Source organism: Pectinophora gossypiella, chromosome 1, assembly GCF_024362695.1.
Source record: "Pectinophora gossypiella chromosome 1, ilPecGoss1.1, whole genome shotgun sequence".
NCBI classification, from domain to species: domain Eukaryota; kingdom Metazoa; phylum Arthropoda; class Insecta; order Lepidoptera; family Gelechiidae; genus Pectinophora; species Pectinophora gossypiella.
Genome location: NC_065404.1, coordinates 1,230,503 through 1,254,460, shown reverse-complemented (window position 1 = coordinate 1,254,460; position 23,958 = coordinate 1,230,503). Strand labels below are relative to the sequence as shown.

The 23,958-nt window shown below is 39.4% G+C and overlaps 1 protein-coding gene across 1 annotated transcript in view; it reads right to left on the bottom strand.

The window, feature by feature from the left end:
• LOC126368684 (nephrin) overlaps positions 1 to 23,958 on the bottom strand; it is a 760,982-nt gene that overhangs the window by 237,503 nt on the left and 499,521 nt on the right. Inside the window, exons 8-9 of the mRNA XM_050012828.1 lie at positions 5,581 to 5,725; positions 4,545 to 4,675 (exon numbers count right to left, since the gene is read on the bottom strand). Coding sequence (XP_049868785.1) covers positions 4,545 to 4,675; positions 5,581 to 5,725 — 276 coding nt within the window. The remainder of the gene's footprint in view (positions 1 to 4,544; positions 4,676 to 5,580; positions 5,726 to 23,958) is intronic.

Genomic DNA, 23,958 nt, shown 5'->3' with positions numbered 1-23,958 from the left:
CAACATCAACGGCGAGTACCTGACGCACCTTCGATTTGCCGATGATATAGTCCTAATGGCTGAGACCCTGGAAGACCTGAACACCATGCTCGAGCATCTCAGTAACGCATCCCAACGAGTGGGTCTTAGCATGAACATGGCAAAGACAAAAATTATGTCCAACGACCATGTCGCACCCACTCCAGTTCAGGTTGGGAACGTTACACTCGAAGTTGTAGACCAGTACATTTACCTAGGACAAATAATCCAGTTAGGTAAGTCCAACTTCGAGAAAGAGATCTCTCGTCGGATCCAACTCGGATGGGCAGCGTTCGGGAAGCTGCGGAATATCTTCTCGTCCAGAATACCTCAGTGTCTCAAGACGAAAGTCTTTGACCAGTGCGTGTTGCCAGTGATGACCTACGGCAGTGAGACGTGGCCGCTTACTATGGGTCTCGTGAGGAGGCTCGGTGTCGCTCAGCGGGCAATGGAGAGAGCTATGCTCGGTATTTCCCTGCTGGATCGAATCAGAAATGAGGAGATCCGCAGGAGAACTAAAGCCACCGACATAGCTCGGAGAATTGCAAAGCTGAAGTGGCAGTGGGCAGGACACATAGCGAGGAGAACCGATGGCCGATGGGGCGGAAAGGTTCTGGAGTGGCGACCACGTGTCGGACGACGCTCAGTGGGTAGGCCCGCTACAAGGTGGACCGACGATCTGGTGAAGGTCGCGGGAAGCCGCTGGATGCGGGCAGCGCAGGACCGATCGTCGTGGAGATCCTTGGGGGAGGCCTATGCCCAGCAGTGGGCGTCATACGGCTGATGATGATGAATTTTAAATTAATAATTTCGAACGTGTCACAATTTTACGACACATTAAAAATCAGGATAACGACTGACACCAGACACAAGGAAAATAATTTATAAAGTACAAAAATAATAAATTGAAAACTATTAATAACCTCGTGAAATGATCGATTTTGACACGTGTACCTCTTGGAGCATCAGTCAAAATCCTATAAACACAACAGTACCAATATTAATTCACAATAATGCTTTTGTCAATTATTGCTTAGTTATTTTTACTTGACCTTTTGTGAACTTAACCACGTGGCCAGACCAATTAATGGGCACTGACCTTGTACAAAACGGTCGGCATTATATAAGAACCTTAAAAAGATTATGTATGTACCTACTATTAAACTGAACGACGAGTTCAGTACAATTTATTTTTAATAAAAATAAGTACAGTAATGAATAAATTTTTTACAGTTGACGGTGCAAAAAAAAACAACTTTGGTTTGTTCTTACACCGACATTTATCATAGTTGCTGCCAATTTGCAACATAATATCATGTTCGAACAAATACATTAAAGAACATGTACGTAGGTAGGAATTCGTGATTATATTCCAATAAAATAACATTTTACGATAGTCTCAAATTCTCAACGCGCTATTGGATCCCGGTAAGGACATAGCACAAAAAAGCACTTTGTGATCCCTAGTTTGATTAGGATACTGCAAGCTGATTACCAGATTGATGAGGTCGGTCCTTGATCTCACGAGAAACGAGAGAAGAAATAGTAAAAATTTTGGCAAAGTAAAACTAATGGGAAAAGCGAAGTCTTATTATTCAGTAAGTCTCGTGACTAATTTAAGAGACACGCACTTGTCGGTGTAGCATTTCTCCATGCTACTTTTTAGGGAAAAATAGGGCAGTGGTTTCCCTATCAGTAAGTCTATTGGAAAGGAAATTCCCAGTAGTTGAACTGGTAAGACTACTCGGTAAGATTGGTGGGAATAGGGGGGTTAGTCCCCACGTATATGTGTTTAACATGCGTTATATCCATACTGATTCGTTTCAAATGTAATCATATAGGAACACAAAAAGCTAATATATGATGTCCACATCACAACGTCAAACAAACAAAACGCACGTCAAAAACATTTGCATTGGAAACTCCAGATAAGTGGGTTGAGCTTACAAAACGCGAAACAATGCGATGTACATTGAAAAACAACGTGAGGCGAACGCGGCGGCGCGTGTCACGATCCGTGTTACAACGACCGACTGATTGCCCCTGAAAGGGTGAACCGAAACAAAAAAAAGCAGAACAAAAAATAACAGTAGCAACCTCTCTCTGATTAAAACAGCAACAGTACAAAGCGATTATCGGACCGTACATTGTCGTCTATTACTTTATTCCCCCCTCATTGTTGGACATGGATTACGTTGTTAATGCAAAGCCTTTGTTAGGAAAATTTGTATGTTCACTGAATGATGGGTGATTTCCCAATTGATACGTGCTACAGGCAAATTTCACTCGAAGAGCTCATCCAAACGCAATTGATTTTGGAACGAGTCCATTGTTTGTGAGCGTCAAAATAGGTAGAATTGTTTTCATTGTTTATGTCATGCGTCACTTTAATAGTAATTTCAGCTTATTTGAAAGCGTGAAGCTTATTTTAGAAATTATTGGTTCACTCGCTACTGTAGTCGAGTGATTTGATGTGAGTGGCGTGGGAATATCTGAAATCATACAGGGTGGTAGTGACATCGTAACCAAAGCTTTGGAGATATTCAGACCATGATTCTGAGTTAATATTCTGATTTAGTGTTTTTTTAAATTACTTTCAGTCCTATCGTATGTTTTAAGCTGCATTCGAAACTATAAACAAAAAAATCACAATTTGTAAAAAACCATCAATGTAACAATTAACATGGCAGCGCGGAAGAACAGCACCTACCATCATTTTTACTACATTCAAGTAGACGTTCCTATTTCTTTTTCATTATGGTGTCTCTAACATCCTGTATATATAAGAATTTGTATGTTTTATTCTTGCATATGGTTCGATTGTTTTTGTCTTTCTCTTCAAATTTTGGCTGTCGTCACTAGGACGGTCGTTGTGTTAAGTTATTTTATTTTCGCTTTTATTTTATTTTTTGTCCTTTATTGTACTTATTTAATAAACAGTGATAAGCATTTGTTTTGTTTTATTTTTTATTTCCGCTCACTTGCTGCTGACCATTTTACAGCAACAACAAGTTATAAATGCCGATACATTTTTTGTTGGAAATAGAAACTTCTAATAGGATTTTTGGATGAAGAAATTAAGAGTCGCATCACGTGCCCCGCCGTCTTCAGTTACGACTTCACTTATTGCTGCGACTCACGTGCTTCTAAAGAGGTTATCTGATCCACTGAGCTTTAGCTCCTTATATATTTCTCGGTTTAAGATATAGTATGCGACATTTTTTGGTCCGATCATCTACTCCTAAATGTTTATTTTACTCTATCTTTTCTAATCACTATCTATTTAGATTAAATTACTAGAAACAGGCTGTATGGTCTTCATATCTTTGCCTGCCTTAGATAAGGCGAATTTAAACAACAACAACTTGTTTTTTCTTAATATATATTTTAGTATCGAGCAACCTACTCGTACGAATTGGTACAGATACAGTTTATCGCAGGATATTAACACGGTTGTTAAAAACAAAGATAAGTAAAGTACCTTACATATACAAGCTTAACTATATTATAAGTTTTATTTTCTTGGCACAATACCTGCCATTCAGATTTACAAAGTGGGATGTGGCTTAGATATCAATTATCATCATCACCATTATAGGTCTCATACGTCTGCTTCAGACGATCTATGACATAACCGTCTAGTTTTAATGAGAATACCACTAGAAACTCAAATATAGGTGGCAGCACTGTTAGTGTTCCTAAATTTTGTCAATTCTCCATATTGTTCAACTAAATCAAGTCACGGATTTCATTTTTTAAGTCGTGAATTTAACTTTAGCACTTACGACATTTCGCGTCTTAGCATGATATCTTAGCTCTCACTTTTACTTTTCAACTGATTCCTTCAGGGAATTCTCAAGGGTAGTCGTAAACGCTTTTAGACTAGCAATGTGATTGTCAAGTCCTTGTGATTGATGGTTCCACTTATAGCTTAGTGGAAAGTGTTTCAATTTCGTTTTACCCAAAAGAAAAAGTTTTTCAGGTATCTGCGTTCAACAGACACTTGGTAAACGTAGGTTTATCAAGTCTCTGAACGCAGATGAAGAATGTTTGATTTGATTTTATTGCATGCACAAAATTATTTTTTGACAACGATACGTAATTCTTTATAAATTCTTTTTTAATACAGGATGTCAAAAAAGAATTTTGCGTATATCGTCATCAGGCTTCGCACCGTAACAAAAAAAAAACAAAGAATAGAATAGAAGAGTTGCAGAATTATCAGATTATGGGTTGAACTACATCTGACCGCACCACATCGCACTTTCCTGTTTCTATTCTTTTCTGGCACTCAGAAACGTCATTTGCTAGATCAAAAACCAACCGACCAAATTTTTCGACCAGATAAAGTCAAGTTTCTTTGATTATCATAAAGCATCCAACAGTAAACCACTGCTTTGAGTTTGAATTTTGAAGTTTTGAAATTTGACTCAAAGCAGTGGTTTACACCTTTCTGTGTTCTACGATATTAGCGTTTAAGTTTAAATATCTTATGTGAAGCTAATGATTAAAACCAATGTACTTACGTCATGAAGCCAGGACAATTTCCTAGCTGGCGGGTTGGCTCGCACGTGGCACTCGAAGTAGACGTCATCGCCCTCTTTAATGTCACTGGCTGCTAATGAACTGCCCAGGCGCAGTTTAACTACAGGAGGATCTGGAATAAAAAAAGACAGATAGACCCAATACGGCCACAAAATTCAAATTCAAAACTATTTTTATTCAGTAGGTAACACAGTTACACTTTCAATCGTAAACACAAATTACTTTTCGAAAATTATCGATTATCTATGTTCCTATGTATGTAGGCTAAGACAAGTCACGTTTGTCAGTTCACTTGCAGCTCAGTCCACCCCGTTAGAGATTACGGGCTTGGCTATATGTAGATGCACTTAAGGAAAAAAGAAAAAGTTTTTCAGGTGTCTGCGTTCAACAGACACTTGGTAAACGTAGGTTTATTAAGTCTCTGAACGCAGATGAAGAATGTTTGATTTGATTCTATTGCATGCACAAAAATATTTTTTGACAACGATACATTCAGCCAATCAGCTCGCGACACCAAACACTTCAGGACCCCGATACCGACCCCGCCGGCGTGGTCGACGATTTCCCTCAATAAGCGCTTATCGCTATCGACCCACTAGGGTTGATTAATTCTTTCAAATATTTTTCCTCTCAGACGACGCCCTGAGCCGAGATTCGCGCCCAACTGGGCACCCTCAGGCCTGTTGTCTTAAACGTTGTACTGGGTGAGAGCCTTCAGAGCTCCCCATTTGTCCGGCCAAGTAGTTAATGCCATCTGCGGCAAATCTACAATAAGTTACGTCAAAAAAAAAATAACAACGATACATAATTCTTTATAAATTCTTTTTGACACCACTATCAAAATAAAGGATGTCAAAAATAATAGATATAATGGAATGCAATTCTTATAAACAAAACTCATGATGACATTGTAAAAGATGGTGTGACGATCTCAATGTTTATCGGAGTGATTGGCCAGAGATCGCGTAAAGCCGAGAGAGAAGTGGAATCGAATACGCTAGATAAGATAAGACTTACAAACAACATTGATAGTCCACGAGGTCTCAAGATAGAGCGTAGTGACGTTGGGGTTCTCAGCCTTACAGGTGATGGGCTTGCCATCATCGTCCAGCGTTGGGACGAAACTCATCACGCTCACTGTCAGGTTGTCTCTTAACTCCTCCTGCAAAGAAAAAGATAATCCCTTAAGAGTGTTGCACTAAAATAAGATGTTTTCTGTGGAATTTGGTAAGATGGAAATGAAGCAGTCAGGTACGCAGGATATATCGACAATAAGGTTTAAGGATGACGAACATCGTCCTCTGGTGAATTCATTTCAATTGTTTCTGCAGGCCAAATTGTGGCGAGCTTTGAATGAATGACGACACCACAGAACTTGAGATCCTGCGAGAGTCCGTCACGCCATCCGTCTTCCGCTTGCCTTCACAGACCGGCGTGGACCATGGGTTATTGAGTCCATAGGCCCGAGATTTGGAAACAACGGATTAATAATAATTATAATATTTATTTACTGAAAAGCCCTAAAGGACAATGAACTTAAAATGACGATATATCAGTGTACATGAGGTTAAACAGTCTTCTTCATCTTACCGTGTTGGTTATGAGGTGGAATACCAACCTCATCAACCCTGGTGTCAGGGTTATTACTGAGCCGCCAAGGCCCCTGACATGGCTCATGTAACGAACTACACACTTACATCAGTAAGTAGTAACCGGGATCAATCGCTTATAGTGTCTTTCGAAGCACGGATCGTCTTACTTTTGCACAATCAGGTAATCAACTTGTAATGTCCTAACCAGACTAGGGATTATAAAGTGATTTTTGTGATATGTCCCCACCGGGATTTGAACTCGGGGCTTCCGGATTGTGAGCCCAACGCTCAACCACTGGATCACGAAGGCCGTTAGGTTCAACAGTAATTTAAAAAGAAATCGATATGTAATTTCACACAAACTGTCCCACATATAACGAAAAAGCCATTTCCATGATACCCGATAGCTATGTCAGATATCGTCATTTCAGAGTTGTTGATAAAACATTGCTTGGATCCACTTAAAAAGCATGGCTAGTTTTGAAACCGATTTCATCTATAAAATCCCAATAGCACAAAACAATAATAGACAAAGCTCCCAAACAGATTATTCTAAAAGCCAGTTTCCAGCGCATGACCACGTCAGTTTGTTAGAACGCCGATTATGAATCAATCGCATCCACTGCTGCTCTAATTGTCATCGCTTCAATGCATTCAGCTATAAAATCCACCAAGTCCCACAAATCACACGTCAACTATATTGAATCCGCGAGACTTCACGTTGGATTTACCATTGGCGGGTTCAGGAAGACTCTTGGTGTAGTACTAGTTAGTATTCAAAATGTGGGACTTCATGGAAGCAACGTCAACACTTCACGCATCGTCGCCTTTTGTGTCACATTTCACGAGCTTTGATTTCAAATCCTGTATTGAATAGACACGACTAACGAGAGCGAGCGTTTTGTTCAACGATTTTTTATTTGTTCATAATAGTAGAAATAAAATAAAGCGACTGAAAACATATTCGTGGAATACCTATATTATTTAATATCCCACTTTTGTTCTATGTGCTTTGAGCAAAATATTTAGCAAACAAGTGTTTTAAAACAAGTAAAAGTACGTACAGAAACACAAACAACTTTTACACTTTCAGTAACTATACTTAATCAATCGGAAACGGGTTATGGACTATGTTTCACCATCAAAAGCATGAATATCTGCAAGCACCCTGCATTGCAAGTTCGTTGAATACGTCACTTAGCTTAACACTTTCAAGAACATTGATCTTTCACTCGTAATAGCTTAATAGCCTTTGATATCAGGGCATCGGCATTGGCTATAGGCCTACTACCCTTGAAAGTGTCAAGAAGCTGATCTACTGCGGATTGGTGGAGATGAAGATATAATATTTATAAAATGCATAGAAAAATTAAAGAAATAATAGTTTCAGAATCAGAATCATTCTCTCTCTATCGTGTGGGTTGTGAGGTGTAATACCAACCTCATCAACCCCGGTGTCAGGGTTACTATTGAGCCGCCAAAGGCCCCTGACATGACTCATGCAACGACTACGTACTTACATCAGTGAGTAGCAACCGGGACCAATGGATAACGTGCCTTCAGAAGCACGGATCATGTTACTTTCAGGTTACTATTGAGCCGCCAACGGCCCCTGACATGGCTCATGTAACGACTACTTACTTGCATTAGTAAGTAGTACGTCGTTACGTTGGTACGTTACGTTTGTCCCGGACCAACGGCTTAACGTGCCTTCCGAAGCACGGATCATCTTACTTTCGGACAATCTGGTGATCAGCCAGTAGTTTCCTAACCAAACTAGGGACCACGAATCGAACCCGAACCTCCGAATCGTGAGCCTAGCGCTCAATAACTGGACCACGGGGCTCGTTCAGAATCATTTATTCAGCATTATTATCACGGATAAACTTGTTGCAGGTCATTTTTTATTTTTTAATCTACGCCATTCCCGCAAGGTTCTCAGGGTTGGCTGAGGAGAAGAAATGATATTTTCCACGTCATTTCTTCTTCTCCAACATCTCCATGAAGGGAATGTTAGGTTGGTTTGGACACGTTGAGCGGATGAAGGATAATAGAATTGCAATAGCGGTATATAAAGCGAAAGTTGATGGTAGGGCTGGCAGAGGAAGACCGAGAAGGACTTACGATGATCAAATTGGAGATGTCCTTAGAAAAGGTTCAATAAGATCTACTCTGAACCGGCGTGCGTGTATGAAGCGATTGATGAATGTGGAGGAAGCAAGAGAAGTGTGTCAGGATCGAAGCAAATGGAATTCTATAGTCTCTGCTTACCCCGGTGGGAAATAGGCGTGAGTTTATGTATGTATGTATCTCCATCTTTATTGCTTGGTCATAAGAAACAATTTGGATGGTTAATTATATGTCCCGGGAAACCACGACATAATGAAATCATAAAGAACGCTCTAAAAGAGAATGTTTAACCCAACCAAGAATTTTGTCCGGAATTTTGCTGCTACTAAAGAGGGGAATAGCGTAAATTTCGTACTGGAAACAAACGAAAGAGCTACGAAATAATGGAACGAACATTGCTTTTGGAAACGCACGTTGGTTAAAACTTTGTTAGGGGTATTCCAGTCTGAACTGTTGATTTTAGAGAAGGCTAATACCGAATAAATGCATTCCATTTTTGACAGGCATAAATCGTATTAAAAAACCAATTTTATATTTGTTTGTTGCAGATTTGTAGAATACATAACACAAGTAGTCAGAAGCATATACATCGAAAGATGAACTACTCGTAAGACCCACACCTCACCGAGCTTTCTGTTAGAGCAACGTGATAGTTGATGAGCCGTATCGTCGTCGATAATGGTCGAGCAGACGGTGTTAGTGAAAACTGCACTTAAGATAAACAAATAAGTCATTGGTGCAAGTCATAGGTGATATGTAGAATACATCATCGAAGATACGATTAATATGATTAACGAAGATAAGCAGACCTCACTAAATACAGTTAATAATTATTTTGTGGAGATTGGTAAAAATTTGGCAGCGAATATACTTCCCCCCTCAACAGTTGATGTCTCGCCTTTCTATAACTCAACCGACTCTGCAAATTCGATGGTGCTTCTAGATACTAATGACGAAGAAGTTGAGTCGATTATTATGTCTCTCAGAACGGACTCCGCAACAGGCTACGACAACATCTCACCCTCTCTGTTAAAGTCAAATCGAAGCACACTGATTCCGATTATTACACATATCTGCAATAGTGCTTTTCACTCGGGCGTCTTCCCCATCTCCATGAAAAAAGCCCTCGTCCATCCCATCCATAAATCGGGTGATAAAAGAACAATCTCAAATTATAGACCCATATCTGTATTGACCACCATTTCTAAAATCTTGGAAAAGCTCCTGAATAAACGCCTCCTCAAATTCCTTACCAAAAATAACCTTATCTCTAAACATCAGTATGGCTTTAGGACGGGGATCTCTACGGAAGACGCTGTTGTGGATCTTATATCACATGCTACTAAGACGTTGGACAAGGGCCAAAAATGCGTTGGTGTTTTCCTAGATCTACAAAAGGCGTTCGACACCGTACATATTCCTTCACTCCTTTCTAAGCTCTACAATATCGGTGTAAGGGGCCCTCCACACGATATTCTTAGTGACTATCTTGACGGACGAAGCCAGAGGATCTTGATAAATGGCCTCTTGAGTGATGAAGCGCATATAAAGTACGGTGTTCCTCAGGGGTCAATCCTTGGACCGACTTTATTTTTAATCTACATCAACCAACTTTGCGACCTAAATCTGCCTAACACCAAAATCTTTACTTATGCAGACGATACCGCGTTACTAATACATGGCTCGGATTGGGTAGAGATTAAACGTATTGCTGAGAATAACCTGTCCATCATTCATAACTGGTTAGCCCAAAACCTCCTGACATTGAACCTCTCAAAAACACAGTACATCCCGTTCTCCATGAAAAACAACACTCAACCGCCCACAAACTACCAACTGCGTATCCATTTAAAGTATAATTGTAATCATAACTGTATCTGTCCGCCCCTATCCCGAGTGACTCATATAAAATACCTTGGCGTCATTATTGACAAAAACATAAACTGGACTTACCAAATCGACATGCTGACTGCTAGAGTAAGACGTCTGATCCATATCTTTAAATTGCTTAGACAATCTGCTGATTTAGAAACACTAAACACAGTCTACAATGCCCTCTGTGTATCAATTCTGGCGTACTGCATACCGGCCTGGGGAGGTGCCAGTAAATCACATTTCATCAAGCTTGAAAGAGCTCAGAGAGCTGTACTAAAAGTCATTCACTCTAAACATTTTAGATTCCCAACCTTGGAGCTATATTCGATTTCTAAAGTGCTAACAGTAAGACAGCTCTTTGTGCTTCGCACTACTCTGAGTAAACACCCCACGGTTCCACTTCCTGACCCGTCCAAAAGGAAAACATCACGTGCATGTCCTGTTCCACCACATAGGTCTAAATTCGCATCTAGACAATATTACATCGGCTCTGCGATAATCTACAACACCATTAATCATCGCTTAAACATTGTCAAGCTCAATAAACATCAGGTCAAAACCACTTTAACGAGGTTTCTTCTGAACCTCTCATACGATGTTACTGAAAACATTCTCCCATAGAATAGCTAATACACACACACACACACACACACACACACACACACACACACACACGCACACGCACATACACACACGCACACACACACGCATACACACACGCACACACACGCACACACACACACACACACACACACACACACACACACACGCACACTCATACACATACACACACCACACACACACAACACTTGCACAATAACAAGCCCAACCCCACTACGAAACTTCCCTTTTCCTTTCTCACTGCACAGCACTAAACCTTCTATGTTACTATAATTTTGTAAATTACTTACGTGACAATTTTACTCTTATTAGCAAATCACCAATTGTGGTCGAACGCCAATTTCCAAAATACAGGCATTGCCTAGTTTGGAGATTGGAGTCTAAAAATTAGTTTGTGCAAATACTAATCTAGAGTATAAATTACTATAAAATTGAAGTTTGTAATTGTTTAGTTTTGTGCAAATATCTTTTATAAATAAATGAATTTTTTTTTACTTTTTATCATATGTCATCATATACATATTCAAATTATTCTGGCCGGAAAATAGGGTAAATAAATCTAACGAAAAGAGTAGCAGAGAATCCCAATCGTTACGAGCCGCACTTAAAAGTGGGTGAATGTAACTTTGAGCTAAATTTTTTTTAAACGTGACTAGTTGTAGATTCATGATAATTATGATCTTTTTTTTGACGTGAATTATTGTAGAATTGCCGCTGATGGCATTAACTACTTGGCCGGACAAATGGGGAGCGCTGAAGGCTCTCACCCGGTACAAAGTTTAAGACAACAGGCCTGAGGGTGCCCAGTTGGGCGCGAACCTCGGTTCAGGGCGTTGTCTGACAGGAAGAATATTTGAAAGGATTAATCGACCCTAGCGGGTCGATAGCGATAAGCGCTGAATGAGGGAAATCGTCGACTACGCCGGCGGGGTCGGTATCGGGGTTCTGAAGTGTTTGGTGTCGCGTGGTGATTGGCCGCCTCTATGGCTAGAGTAATCGGGTCGTCGGTATCGTATATTACGTCCTTCGGATGCCGATACTTTTCAGTACCGTCCCTAAGCGGGATGTATTCGGAACGGAATTATGATTGGCATGTCATGGAAACAAACTCCAGAGGCTGCAAAAGATCGTGAGTTATTCGAGCCCAATATCCCAAGAAGGGATCAAAGGATTAGAAAAAGAAGAAATAGGGAGCGCTAGGGTCTCTCACCCGGTACAAAAAAGGCAACACGGCTGAGGATGTCCAGTTGGACGCGTGTGCTAGAATCATAACCTGCATTACCTAAACCAAACACTTTATCAGAATACCCAATGATGAATAGCAGTGTGAAATGTCAAAGGCAAGAGCTTTCGCAGATTAACGCGGCCTGCAGGTGGGCAAGCGTCGATACTCAAACATTCGCACGTTGCCATGCATCATATCGGATTCCTGCTGTACTGTTTACTTAGCAAAAGGATTATTTATTGCGCATTGACCAAGGCAGACAAAACCGATCATTTCGAAGAAGATTACTGTATCAGGTTAAATTTATTTCAAGTATTAGGTGGAGAATTTACTGTTGCCGTGGAACTTTATGTGCCGGTTGTAATGTCTGATAGGAAGTATCCTTATTACTTTAAAAAATACAGTGACGTTCACCAGAGACAAAATAGGTCATGTTTTGCTAATGTGTAGTACATTAGCCACACATCAACCACAGACTCCAACCAACAGGCATAAAAGAAATGCATCAAATATGTGCGTTGAATTATTATAATAATCTGCCAAATGAATTGAAAATACTAACTGGAAACAAGTTTAAGAATAACTTAACGAAATGGCTTATGGACAAATGTTACTATAATTTGAAGGAATATTTTGAAAATAAAAATAATTAAATTTTGTAATTTCTTAATAATAAGTATATTCTCAATATTTTTCTTTCAATGTACCATTTCTTTATTTTTTTTTATATATATATTTGTACGCCTGCATGCAGGCCGAACACATCACAACATTGTTATTTAATTTATTTTACCACCTTTTTTTGTATTCTATGTGTTCTCGCAAATAAATTGATTGATTTGATTTGATTTTATTTGGAATGCAACAGCAGGTTGAGTTTTGATACAAACAGCTTTTATAGGCAGAGACTAAAATCCCAATCCCGTACAGTCATGAGCAATATAATCTACCCACTTTAGGACTCTGTCGCACTAACATATTTGACATTTAGTGAGACTTACAGTTCAATTTGTCAAAAAAGTTAATGTGACATGGTACCAAGTGTATACATATTAATGCTCGTGACCGTACACTAGGATTATTAATGAAACTATATATTAAGCGACGCATTTATCTAAGTGCAGTCTTCTCTAACGCAGTTGGCTCGACCATTAAAGGCAATACGTTCACCACCAATCACGTTGGTCTAACAGAAAGCTCGGTGAGGTGTGATAGTCCATATATTGAGTGGATGTACTGACTACCCCAATTGCGATAAAGTGAGGTTATGTTGTGTGATTTATGTAACATCATATGAAGAAGCAATGTCATCATATTATGATTGTAAACGAACGATATTATCATTTTTGTCTCATCAGTGGAATTAATAATGTTTTTATTCCTACTCTGCACTCGGTTGCTTTTCCGATTCCGGTTAATGCAATGCGATAAGTACAAGTCTTTGTTTTTCTTCTAACGTGTGGGTTGTGAGGTGGATTACCAACCCCATCAACCCTGGTGTTAGGGTTATTATTGAGCCGCCAAAGACCCCTGACATGACTCATGTAACGACTACGTACTTACATCAGTAAGTAGTAACCGGTACTAACGGCTTGACGTGCCTTCCCAAGCACGGATCATCTTACTTTTGGGCAATCATGTGATTAGCCTATAATGTCCTGACCAAACTAGGGATCATAAAGTGATTTGTCCCCACTGGGATTTGAACTCGGGACATTTGGATCGTGTGCACAACGTTTAACCACTGGACCACGGAGTCTATATTAGTGAAGGAGAATAATGCAAGATATTTCTCGTAAAATAATTTTACAGTCATACATTATTGTAACGTAAATTATATTAATGATTTTTAATTTTAATTTCTTGTTTATAATTTTTATGTATTTGTAGTTTTATTTTTTAACAATTTTTGTACTTATTTAGTGTTTATTATTATTTATTTTTTCTATGGACGTTATTATGGTCTGAAAATAAATTATTTGTATTATTTGAATAACATAAATAACGATGGGAGGCCTGTGCCCAGCAGTGGGACGTATTATAGGCTGTTTGTGTTACGTAACATAAATAACGACTTCGCCTGACGGCGTAATATGAGTTTTGTTTATTCATTGTTTATTCAACGATTCTAATTTTATTTCGACACCGTTCATTGAAACGCCATTATTCATTTGTTCAAAATCTCCTGTCGAAATAAAAATGGAAATATCATGTGAGTGGTGTAATATTCAAAAGGCTTTTAGGTATAACTGAAGTGTCATAAATATCAATGAATGTGCAATATTTGCGTTTATAACAATTTTTAACCTAACAATATTTAATTTGGTCCACGCGTGTTTAGGATGACAAAGGCAAATACTGAATTTTAATGAAGTTATGTTCTTTTTGTCAAACACAGGATGTATGTACAGGTTCGTTCGTGACTTCGTAATGAAAACTTTGAGGGATGATTCAGACCGTGATTCTGAGTTGGTATCAAGTGGAATGTTGCGTCGCAAAAGTATAGACCTAAAAATAATTTTCAGAAATACTAAAACATTCATGAATTTTCCGACAGAAAATTCCACTTGATACCAATTCAGAATCATGGTCTCAATCATTTCCCTCAGTATTATTTACGGAGTAACACAGGTGTAAGCTTGGTGGCGCAGCGGTTAATGCGCTCGGTCTGCGATTGTTGAAGTTAAGCAACTTTCGCAAAGGCCGGTCATAGGATGGGTGACCACAAAAAAAAAAGTTTTCATCTCGAGCTCCTCCGTGCTTCGGAAGGCACGTTAAGCCGTTGGTCCCGGCCGCATTAGCAGTCGTTAATAACCATCAATCCGCACTGGGCCCGCGTGATGGTTTAAGGCCCGATCTCCCTATCCATCCATAGGGAAGGCCCGTGCCCCAGCAGTGGGGACGTCAATAGGCTGATGATGATGATGATGATGATGACAGGTGTGAGTGATATCGTAACAAATACTGAGGGGAATGATTCAGCTCATTATTCTAATGTAGTGCAAAATCTTAGGGTGAAAAAAACAATAAATACCATCCGATTAAACCTGAGTTACATGCTTCATAAAAATTATAGATACATTTTTATGTGTGAGATAAACTTGTAATTCAATTTTATTCCAGCAAAGTTTTATTATCTTTGCTCAGTCTTTCACTCATCGTCCTCGCTACTTTCACGTTTAATCTTTTAAAAGTACCGAATATGAAAACGTTCACAAGAGAGGATTAGCGTAGGATGTTAAAAAAGTAAATCGGATTATCCCCACCCCTCCTTTTTGTTAGGTTATTATCAATAATTCAACGATTACAACCTTATTCGTTATGCTTGGTTTTATTTCTTCTTTTTTCCCGTCGCCACAACAATCACGTATGCGCGATAAATCCTTAGGCCGAGTTGTACAGTGTACAGAAAAAGTTCGACAACATCTTGTAGAAATAGTACGGTCTCTGAGCGTTTTTTCTTCAAGTTCTCGTGGCTATGGATGCGTTCATTGAGATTGAGTTTTTGTGTAACTTTTTTGGTTCACTGTACTGTTCCCTTGCATTGTGTCCCATTGTCACGTACAAGCTTCAATAGATGTTATAATGCTGCGAATTATTCTATACTCCTTTTCCTTTTATGTAAGACCCTCTTGAAATTGTTGAATGTATATGATTATTGCGGCATGAGATTGCATGAGATCCCGCTGTGCGTGTTTTGATCCCATTTCTCTTTTTCTGTTACCAAGAAATGTTACCCAACATTTAATTTAATGTCTAATGGAATTGTTCAAAATTAATCTTCCATATAGTGTCTTTGAAGTGTGTTAATTCGTTTTATTTATTTACGAAAATATAAATATGTCACGTGTTTGATGTAGCTATGTATATATGAACACATAACGTAACATAACTTCACGACTATATCCCAATAGGGTAGTCAGAGGTACATCCATCGCTAGATGAACTAAGTACCTACACTTCACCGAGCTTTCTGTTAGACCAACGTGATAGGTAAGCCATATTGCCGTCTATGGTCAAGCCAACTGTGAACTGTATGTATGTTTGTTTATGTATGAATACATAATAAGTATGTGATTCTGATATGCCATGGAATGATAGATAAGGCATTTTCAGGTTTCAATTCCTCCTATACCGTGCAAAGATAAATATATATATCTCCACGACAAAGCGGTCACGTAATATCTTTTATTTTATGCGTGAAATGGCAGAGGACGTATATTGACTAAATTGGACATGTCTTTAGGTTTAGTACGATCTACTCTGAACCGGCGTGCGTGTATGAAACAATTGATGAATGTGGAGGAAGCAAGAGAAGCGTGTCAGGATCGAAACAAATAGAATTCCATAGTCTCTGCTTACCCCGGTGGAAATAGGCGTAAGTATATGTATCTATGTTAAGCGTGAATTTTTTTTTGACGCGTCTTATTGTGGATTTTCCGCAGATGGCGTTAACTACTTGGCCGGATAAATGGGGAGCGCTGAGGACACTCACCCGGTACAAAATTTTAAACTACAGACAATTATAAACCCAGTTGGGCGCGCCAACCTCGGCTCAGGGCATCGTCAAAATCGTCATCGTTGAAAGAATTAATCGACCCTAGTGGGTCGATAGCGATAAGCGCTGATTAAGTGAAATCGTCGACCACGCCGGCGGGGTCGGTATCGGGGTCCTGAAGTGTTTGTTGTCGCGAGCTGATGGGCTGCCTCTATGGCTAGATTAATCGGGTCGTTGGGATCGTATGTTACGTCCTTTTTAAGCGTGCAATGAGATGACAGAAAATAGTAAAAATATTATTTTTTGTGCTTACACTACCACAGTCACAAATATGTAATTAAACTAGCATATTTGCAGGAATTTAAAATCCAGCTGAGCAAATTAATAAGTACACAGCTTTATAAAGCATTAGTGAAACAAACATTCCTGCTTACTCCCAAAATAAAACTGGGACACATAAACTGAGAAAAACCGGCATCCGTTTAGCATACAGCGAGCTAAAATCTTAATCAGGGCTGAGTCTAGCTGTTGTGCAGCTCATAACTCGAGCTAGCTGGAGTAGCTGGGTAGGTGCTGGATCGCAGCCAAATGCTGTGCTTAATAAGCTACGCCAAGCATATTTGCCGAGTATGGGTGTCCCGAGCAAAGGTGGGCGAACTGATTCTGATGAGTCGCTCGGAGAGGTGTGACGATAAATTGTATTGTATGGCTCTCTAGTCATAAACGCAGATGCGAGGTTTACTCAAGGGAAAAGGAAAATAACAGTGTGTTAGTGACATCGTAACCAATACCGAGAGTAATGACTCAAGTGGAAAATACCAATGAGTGGAATTTTCCGTCGCAAAATTCATGATTATGTTTTAAGTTTTTTTTAAATACTTTTAATTATATACTTTTGCGATGGAAAATTCCTCTTGAGAATGAGCTGAATCATCCCTCTCAGTATTTCTTACGATGTCACTTAAACCCCGTACAAGTACATATAAGCACAAGTAGGTATGGGTGTTAGTGACACCGTAAAAATACTGAGGGGGATGATTCAGACCATGATTCTGAGTTGAACCTTCACACTATTTAACTCCGAGATTTATATATTACTTTTCTAGTTACCTGACCGTGCATTTTCTTACTTACATAATTAACATATATTCGTTCGTATTTGTGTGGTTTTGATTATTTTAAATTAGGTGTAAACTCAATTTCCATACTTCACAGGGGTTGTGACATTAAAAAGTTTAGGAACCACTGTACTAGTTATTATTATTATTATTAGCTTGTATGATATCACTGCTGAGCAAAGGCCTCCTCCATGTCTTTCGAAGTTTCCAAGTAGTGTTGGGCTGTACACGTGTGCTGCATGCATCCGGAACGATGGGCAAAGATCATCACGCACTGGGTACCACAGGACGGACAACGTATCCGTAGTAGACCCCAGAAACGATGGTGCGATGATCTCGACGGTTATCGAAAAGACTGGATAGAGCTCGCACTGCACTAGTACTAGTGAATAAAACGACTTTATAATCTCACGTGTGAGTACTCGGTAGTACCCACTAGGCTTAACAATTCACTTAGCTAACACGACGCACTCGCCCACTGAATAGCCAACTGCAAACCTAGCGTAATTTCATACTTTATGACGCAGTCTGTTAGCTCTCAGCAATTTTTAGAGGCTTATGCTTTAATGTTTATCATCGTTTTTGTGTTGCCTCTGTGCTTGCTGTTTGCTGCAGCGACGAAATAAAATTCAAGCTTTTGGCGTTGTGTGACGATGTTTCGGTTGGTCTTTTCAGGGCATGATAAGCTGTACGAAAACGTGACTCAAAGAGAAAAAAAATATTTTTTTTGACGTGTTTTTTTGTAAATTTGCCGCAGGTGGCATTAACTACTTGGCCGGACAAATGGGAGCGCTGAAGGCTCTCACCTGGTACAACAGGCCTGAGGGTGCCCAGTTGGGCGCGAACAAATATTTGAAAGAATTAATCGACCCTAGTGGGTCGATAGCGATAAGCGCTGAATGAGGGAAATCGTCGATCACGCCGGCGGGGTCGGTATCGGGGTCCTGAAGTGTTTGGTGTCGCGAGCTGATCGGCTGCCTCTAAGGCTAAAGTAATCGGCGTGACTCAAAGAGAGAATATATTAGGAGCACATAGATCGATCAGATAAAGAAGTGCACATTGAAACAAGTCATCTAAAAAGCAATATTGCAATTTGAAATTTGCGTTATATAAAAGTAAGTTTGCAATGTCTACAAATGTCAAAGAGCAATATAGCTTTCATGTATGGATTACATAGATTTGGCTTTTTGTAACCAACCCTCCCCCCTGAATTCACACCTTAGAACTCTGTTTACAGATAATTATGCGGCGCGTAACTAAGTGCACAATTGAGTACCATTTTATAGATAGAAACAATTTCTAAAGAATTATGGTTATATATCTTGTAGTCAGATTTTTTTTCTATTTTCGTTTTATTTAATTTGCTTTGGACTGTTTCAATAGGTCGTTTGAATAATAATATAACTATTTCCAATAACCGACTGTATTACGTCTCCAAATGTGGTGAATTTTACAAATAAAACTCAGATAAAATGTAAGAAATAATTTTAGAACTTTTTAGAAGACAAAAGTGTTTTTATACAAAAGGGGCTTGTATTTTCAATAATAGAAAATGAATAATTGAAACAATATTATTTATCTAACCAGTATCTTGTTAAGTAAATAATTTTGGAGACCTTTTTCGTAAGACATACTTATTTGTGGTTAAATAAAAATAAGAATTTGTTCGTTATTATTTCTAGAATGTGTTATCTCATCTACATAAAGCTAGAAGGTACACTCTATTATCTCTCTATAATCTGGTCTGTTCTATTGTACATAGGTATCTGTTGTTAATAAAGAAAAGACATAATTTGCGATCTGGGGACTAAAGAGGCTACATTGAAAAAAGTCATCAAAAACAACAATAATTGCGCACTTAATTTTACATTCTTTTTTGCAATTTTGAAGTTTTTTAGAAGAATTGCAACAACGTGCCCTTTTTAATCCCCCAGGTCTAAAGAAGTTCAAATTTTTTCTCATGTTATGATGGTCGATATTGGACACCAAAACCATATGTCCCTTGCGCTATCCCGTTTTGTATGCTGATAGGCACTAAACCACACTAATGGGGAGGTGACTGAGTATCATTTCAAGTTAAAATACGTCGAGTGATCGGCGATTCTGACGCTCACAAGATTTTCTATCAACTGAGCAATAGCACCGTCTACACAACGATAACAACATAGTTGTAACAGAAAACTGACTTCTTAAGGTGCTTCAATCTTGTTGAAACTTGGAAAATTCTTCAGTATAATGAGGGCATCTTGGAAAATTCCAAACTCTTTCCTATATTCGTAAAGAGAAACTTAATAAAAATCATGTTAAGCTAAACAGTACCGCAACTTTCTACGTGTAGTGTTATTATAAGGATGTACCTTGTTTTTCGTACGCTCGCTATGTTCCGGGCTTCCCGGGGATATTTCATTTTGTTTTTAAAAACGTGCGCGGATAAAGTCCCTCGTGAAATAAAACGGTCTCCGGTGGAACGTAATGGAGAATAAGAATTCAGCTGATGTGGAGGTGTAGAGCTTTACATTTGCATTGCGTATCTTGATGAGCCAGCGCTTGAGCCAAGCTTATGTGATGCAACAACATAACTAGTGTATAATATCACGTCTATTTCCCACTGAGGTAAGCAGAGACCACAGAATTCCACTTACTATTATTATTTACGGCGTATTTTCAACCTGTATATTATTATTATTACGAACGACTGCTAAACTAAATCTTTCAGCCAATCAACGGCATTCAGGGTAAGTTTGTAAGCTCCACAAAATTATCGATCGATTCAATAAATATTGTCAAAATCGATGTTTGATTTTTCCGTAACATGCGTGCCACGTGATTTTGTACGTATTTTGAGCGAACGACTTTTTTTTTGACGTGACATATTGTAGATTTGCCGCAGATGGCATTAACTACTTGGCCGGACAAATGGGGAGCGCTGAAGGCTCTCACCCGGTACAACGTTTAAGACAACAGGTCTGAGGGTGTCCAGTTGGGCGTGAACCTCGGCTCAGGGCGTCGTCGGAGAGGAAAAATATTTGAAAGAATTAATCGACCCTAGTGGGTCGATAGCGATAAGTGCTGAATGAGGGATGACAGAACGACATATAACTTATTTGGGTTCACATGTTTATTAGCACCAATCGACAAAACGGCATTGTTGTATAGTCAGAATCAATAAAATGACCATGACATAATTTTCATTTTAATGGTTACTACGGCATCCACTCCACGGCTATCATCCTGTGCCGCAAAGGCTGAAAAGCCGCAAAAGCTTCGCCAAGTGTGTGTCGCCTCTACGTGACAGGGACCGCTCTAAAGAAAGATGCAGGATCTGGCAGGAACGGGTACACCTCCCAAAACCTTTTGTTTCGCCGTCCGAGAGACCTCCGCCAGGTCTTGATTTGCCTTGGCTTACCTGGAAGTCTCTAAATAGACTTCGGACTCAGGTGGGCCGAAGTAAGGACAATTTGTTCAGGTGGGGTTTCTCGGATGGCTCGGACTTAAAGTGCAAGTGCGGCACTGTTCCCCAAACGATGGAACATCTTACATCGTGTCCTGCGTACCCGAACACCTGTACTGCAGATAGCGCCATACTTGTTGCCAAGTATTGGGCCGATACAATTTAGTTTGCCATCGACACGATAAGAAGAATAATGGTTACTACGATCATGACACACCAATTAAGCTTCTTCCACTCTCATCAAAGACTTCATGCACGGTCGCCAGTTCATCTTCTATCGTGTGCGTTGTGAGGTGGATTACCAATCTCATCAACCCTGGTGTCAGGGTTCAAATTGAGCTGCCAAAGGCCCCTGGCATGACTCATGTAACGACTACTTCCTTACATCAGTAAGTAGCAACCAGCACCAACGGATTAACGTGTCTTCCGAAGCACGGATCATCTTACTTTGAGACAACCTTTTTTGTTTCGTGATATACTTTTTTGTACCTGCTCATTAAAAGTAAGAGAAAAGATGATGGACTTTAAAGGTAAATACACGTCATAAGATTAAATAAAAACATCCGATACACTCTGAGCCAATTACGAACAAAGAATGAATTATAATTAATTTCTTACAATACGGGTCTCCGATGAATATGTTGTAATTCGACGATATTTCTAAGGAAATTTCCGGGAATCTGCTCCTAACTGCTTTGCCACGGAATATAATTAGTAACAAATTCTGTTTTAGTCTGTGAAACGTGTAATTAACTTGGCCATGAGCAATTTAGTCACAATTTCACAAACAAAAAAAAATGTTAATGTAAAAATGATAAGCACAAATCCTATATTTGTTGATAACTGTTTTTTTTTATTTTAAAATTTAAGTAGTTTACATTCTTTATTTGAAAAATGGTAATTTGTAGTTCCTGTTAATTACATGCATCACGCCAATTTCCCTTTGGGATAGGCAGAAACCACGTAATTCCACTTACTACGACCCTAACAGAACACTTTTTCTTCTTTCACTTAATCTAAATTAGACTGCACAAAATTATGACCCAATTACTCTAGCCTATGGCCAATCAGCTCACGACTCCAAACACTTCAGAACCCCGATACCGACCCCGTCGGGGTGGTCGACGATTTCCCGCATCCAGCCCTTATCGCTATCGACCCACTAATTCTTTCAAATATTCCTCTCAGACGCCCTGAGCCGAGGTTCGCGCCCAACTGGGTACCCTCAGGCCTGTTGTCTGAAATTTTGTACCGGGTAAGAACCCTCAGCGCTCTGTATACACTTTGATACCATGTCGCATTTGCGGCAAATCTACAATAAGTCAACCTGAAAAAAATTGAGATGCCCAGAAGGGATTTTGAATACGAATCAATAAAACCTCGAAAACACTTGATTTAATTGCGTATATAGCACACAACAGTTCGCACTCCAACCGTTTTGACCAAAACCCTATGGCCGACAAACTGACAGTTCCGGTTTTGACAATTCGAATTTGACGTCTCAATTTAATATTGACGGGATTGTCAAACCACTGCGTTGAGTGTGTGAGAACGGCCTCCGTGGTCCAGTGGTTGAGCGTTTTGCTCACGATCCGGAGGTCCTGGTTTCGAATCCCGATGGGGACAAATCACTTTGTGATCTCTAGTTTGGTTAGGACATTACAGGCTAATCACCTGATTGTCCAAAAAGTAAGATGATCCGTGCTTCGGAAGGCACGTTAAGCCGTTGGTCTCGGTTATTACTTACTGATGTAAATACGTAGTCGTTACATGAGTCATGTCAGGGGCCTATGGCGGCTCAGTAATAACCCTGACACCAGGGTTGATGGGGTTGGTAATCCACCTCACAATCCACACGATAGAATAAGTGTTCGTTTCAATATGTACGGTCACGAGCATTAATATGTATACACTTTGGTACCATGTCACATTAACTTTTTTGACAAATTGAACTGTAAGTCTCACTAAATGTCAAATAATGTTAGTGCGACTGAGTCCTAAAGTGGGTACATTATATTGCTCATGACTGTACGTATAATGAAAATAATAATTAAATATTTTCATTCAAAAGTTTTCTTCATACTTTGGCCTGAAATGACGCGATGACGTAATCCAGCGAGCAAACATCGTAACGTACAAGACAATATCCCCAGCAAAAGTAATTACGCGTGATTATTATGACATCTCTGCTTGTGTAGTGTGTACACAGAGCCCTCAGGTGTCGTAGGAGCAATTACATAAAGTCTGTTTGTCTGGCGGTGAACAAACATCGTGTTTGCCGATACGAGGCAGGACGCATGGGTAAACAGAGTCATCGATAGCGCTTGATATCTTGTTGGATTAGCAGTGGTGTCAACAATGTCTCCTGAACCAATTTCGCGTGTGTGCCCGTTGCTGAGGTTTAACATGTAATATAATATTCATTTGTTGGATACACTGTGTACGGTCACGAGCATTAATATGTATACACTTTGGTACCATGTCACATTAACTTTTTTGACAAATTGAACTGTAAGTCTCATTAAATGTCAAATATGTTAGTGCGACAGAGTCCTAAAGTGAGAAAATTATATTGCTCATGACTGTAGATAAAACAAAATTATACGTTCACGACTATATCCCAATTGGGGCAGTCAGAGGTACCATCGCAAGATGAAATAAGTACCCACACCTAACCGAGCTTTATGTGTGTGTGTTAGTGACATCGTAACGAAAATTTTGAGGAAGATTGAGACCACGATTTTGAATTCATATCAAGTAGAATTTTCCGTCGCAAAAATAATTTAAAATATCTTAAAAAAAAACATGAAAAGCGACAGATAATTCCACTTGATATTAACTCAGAATCATGGTCTGAATCATTCCCCTCAGTATGTTACGATGCC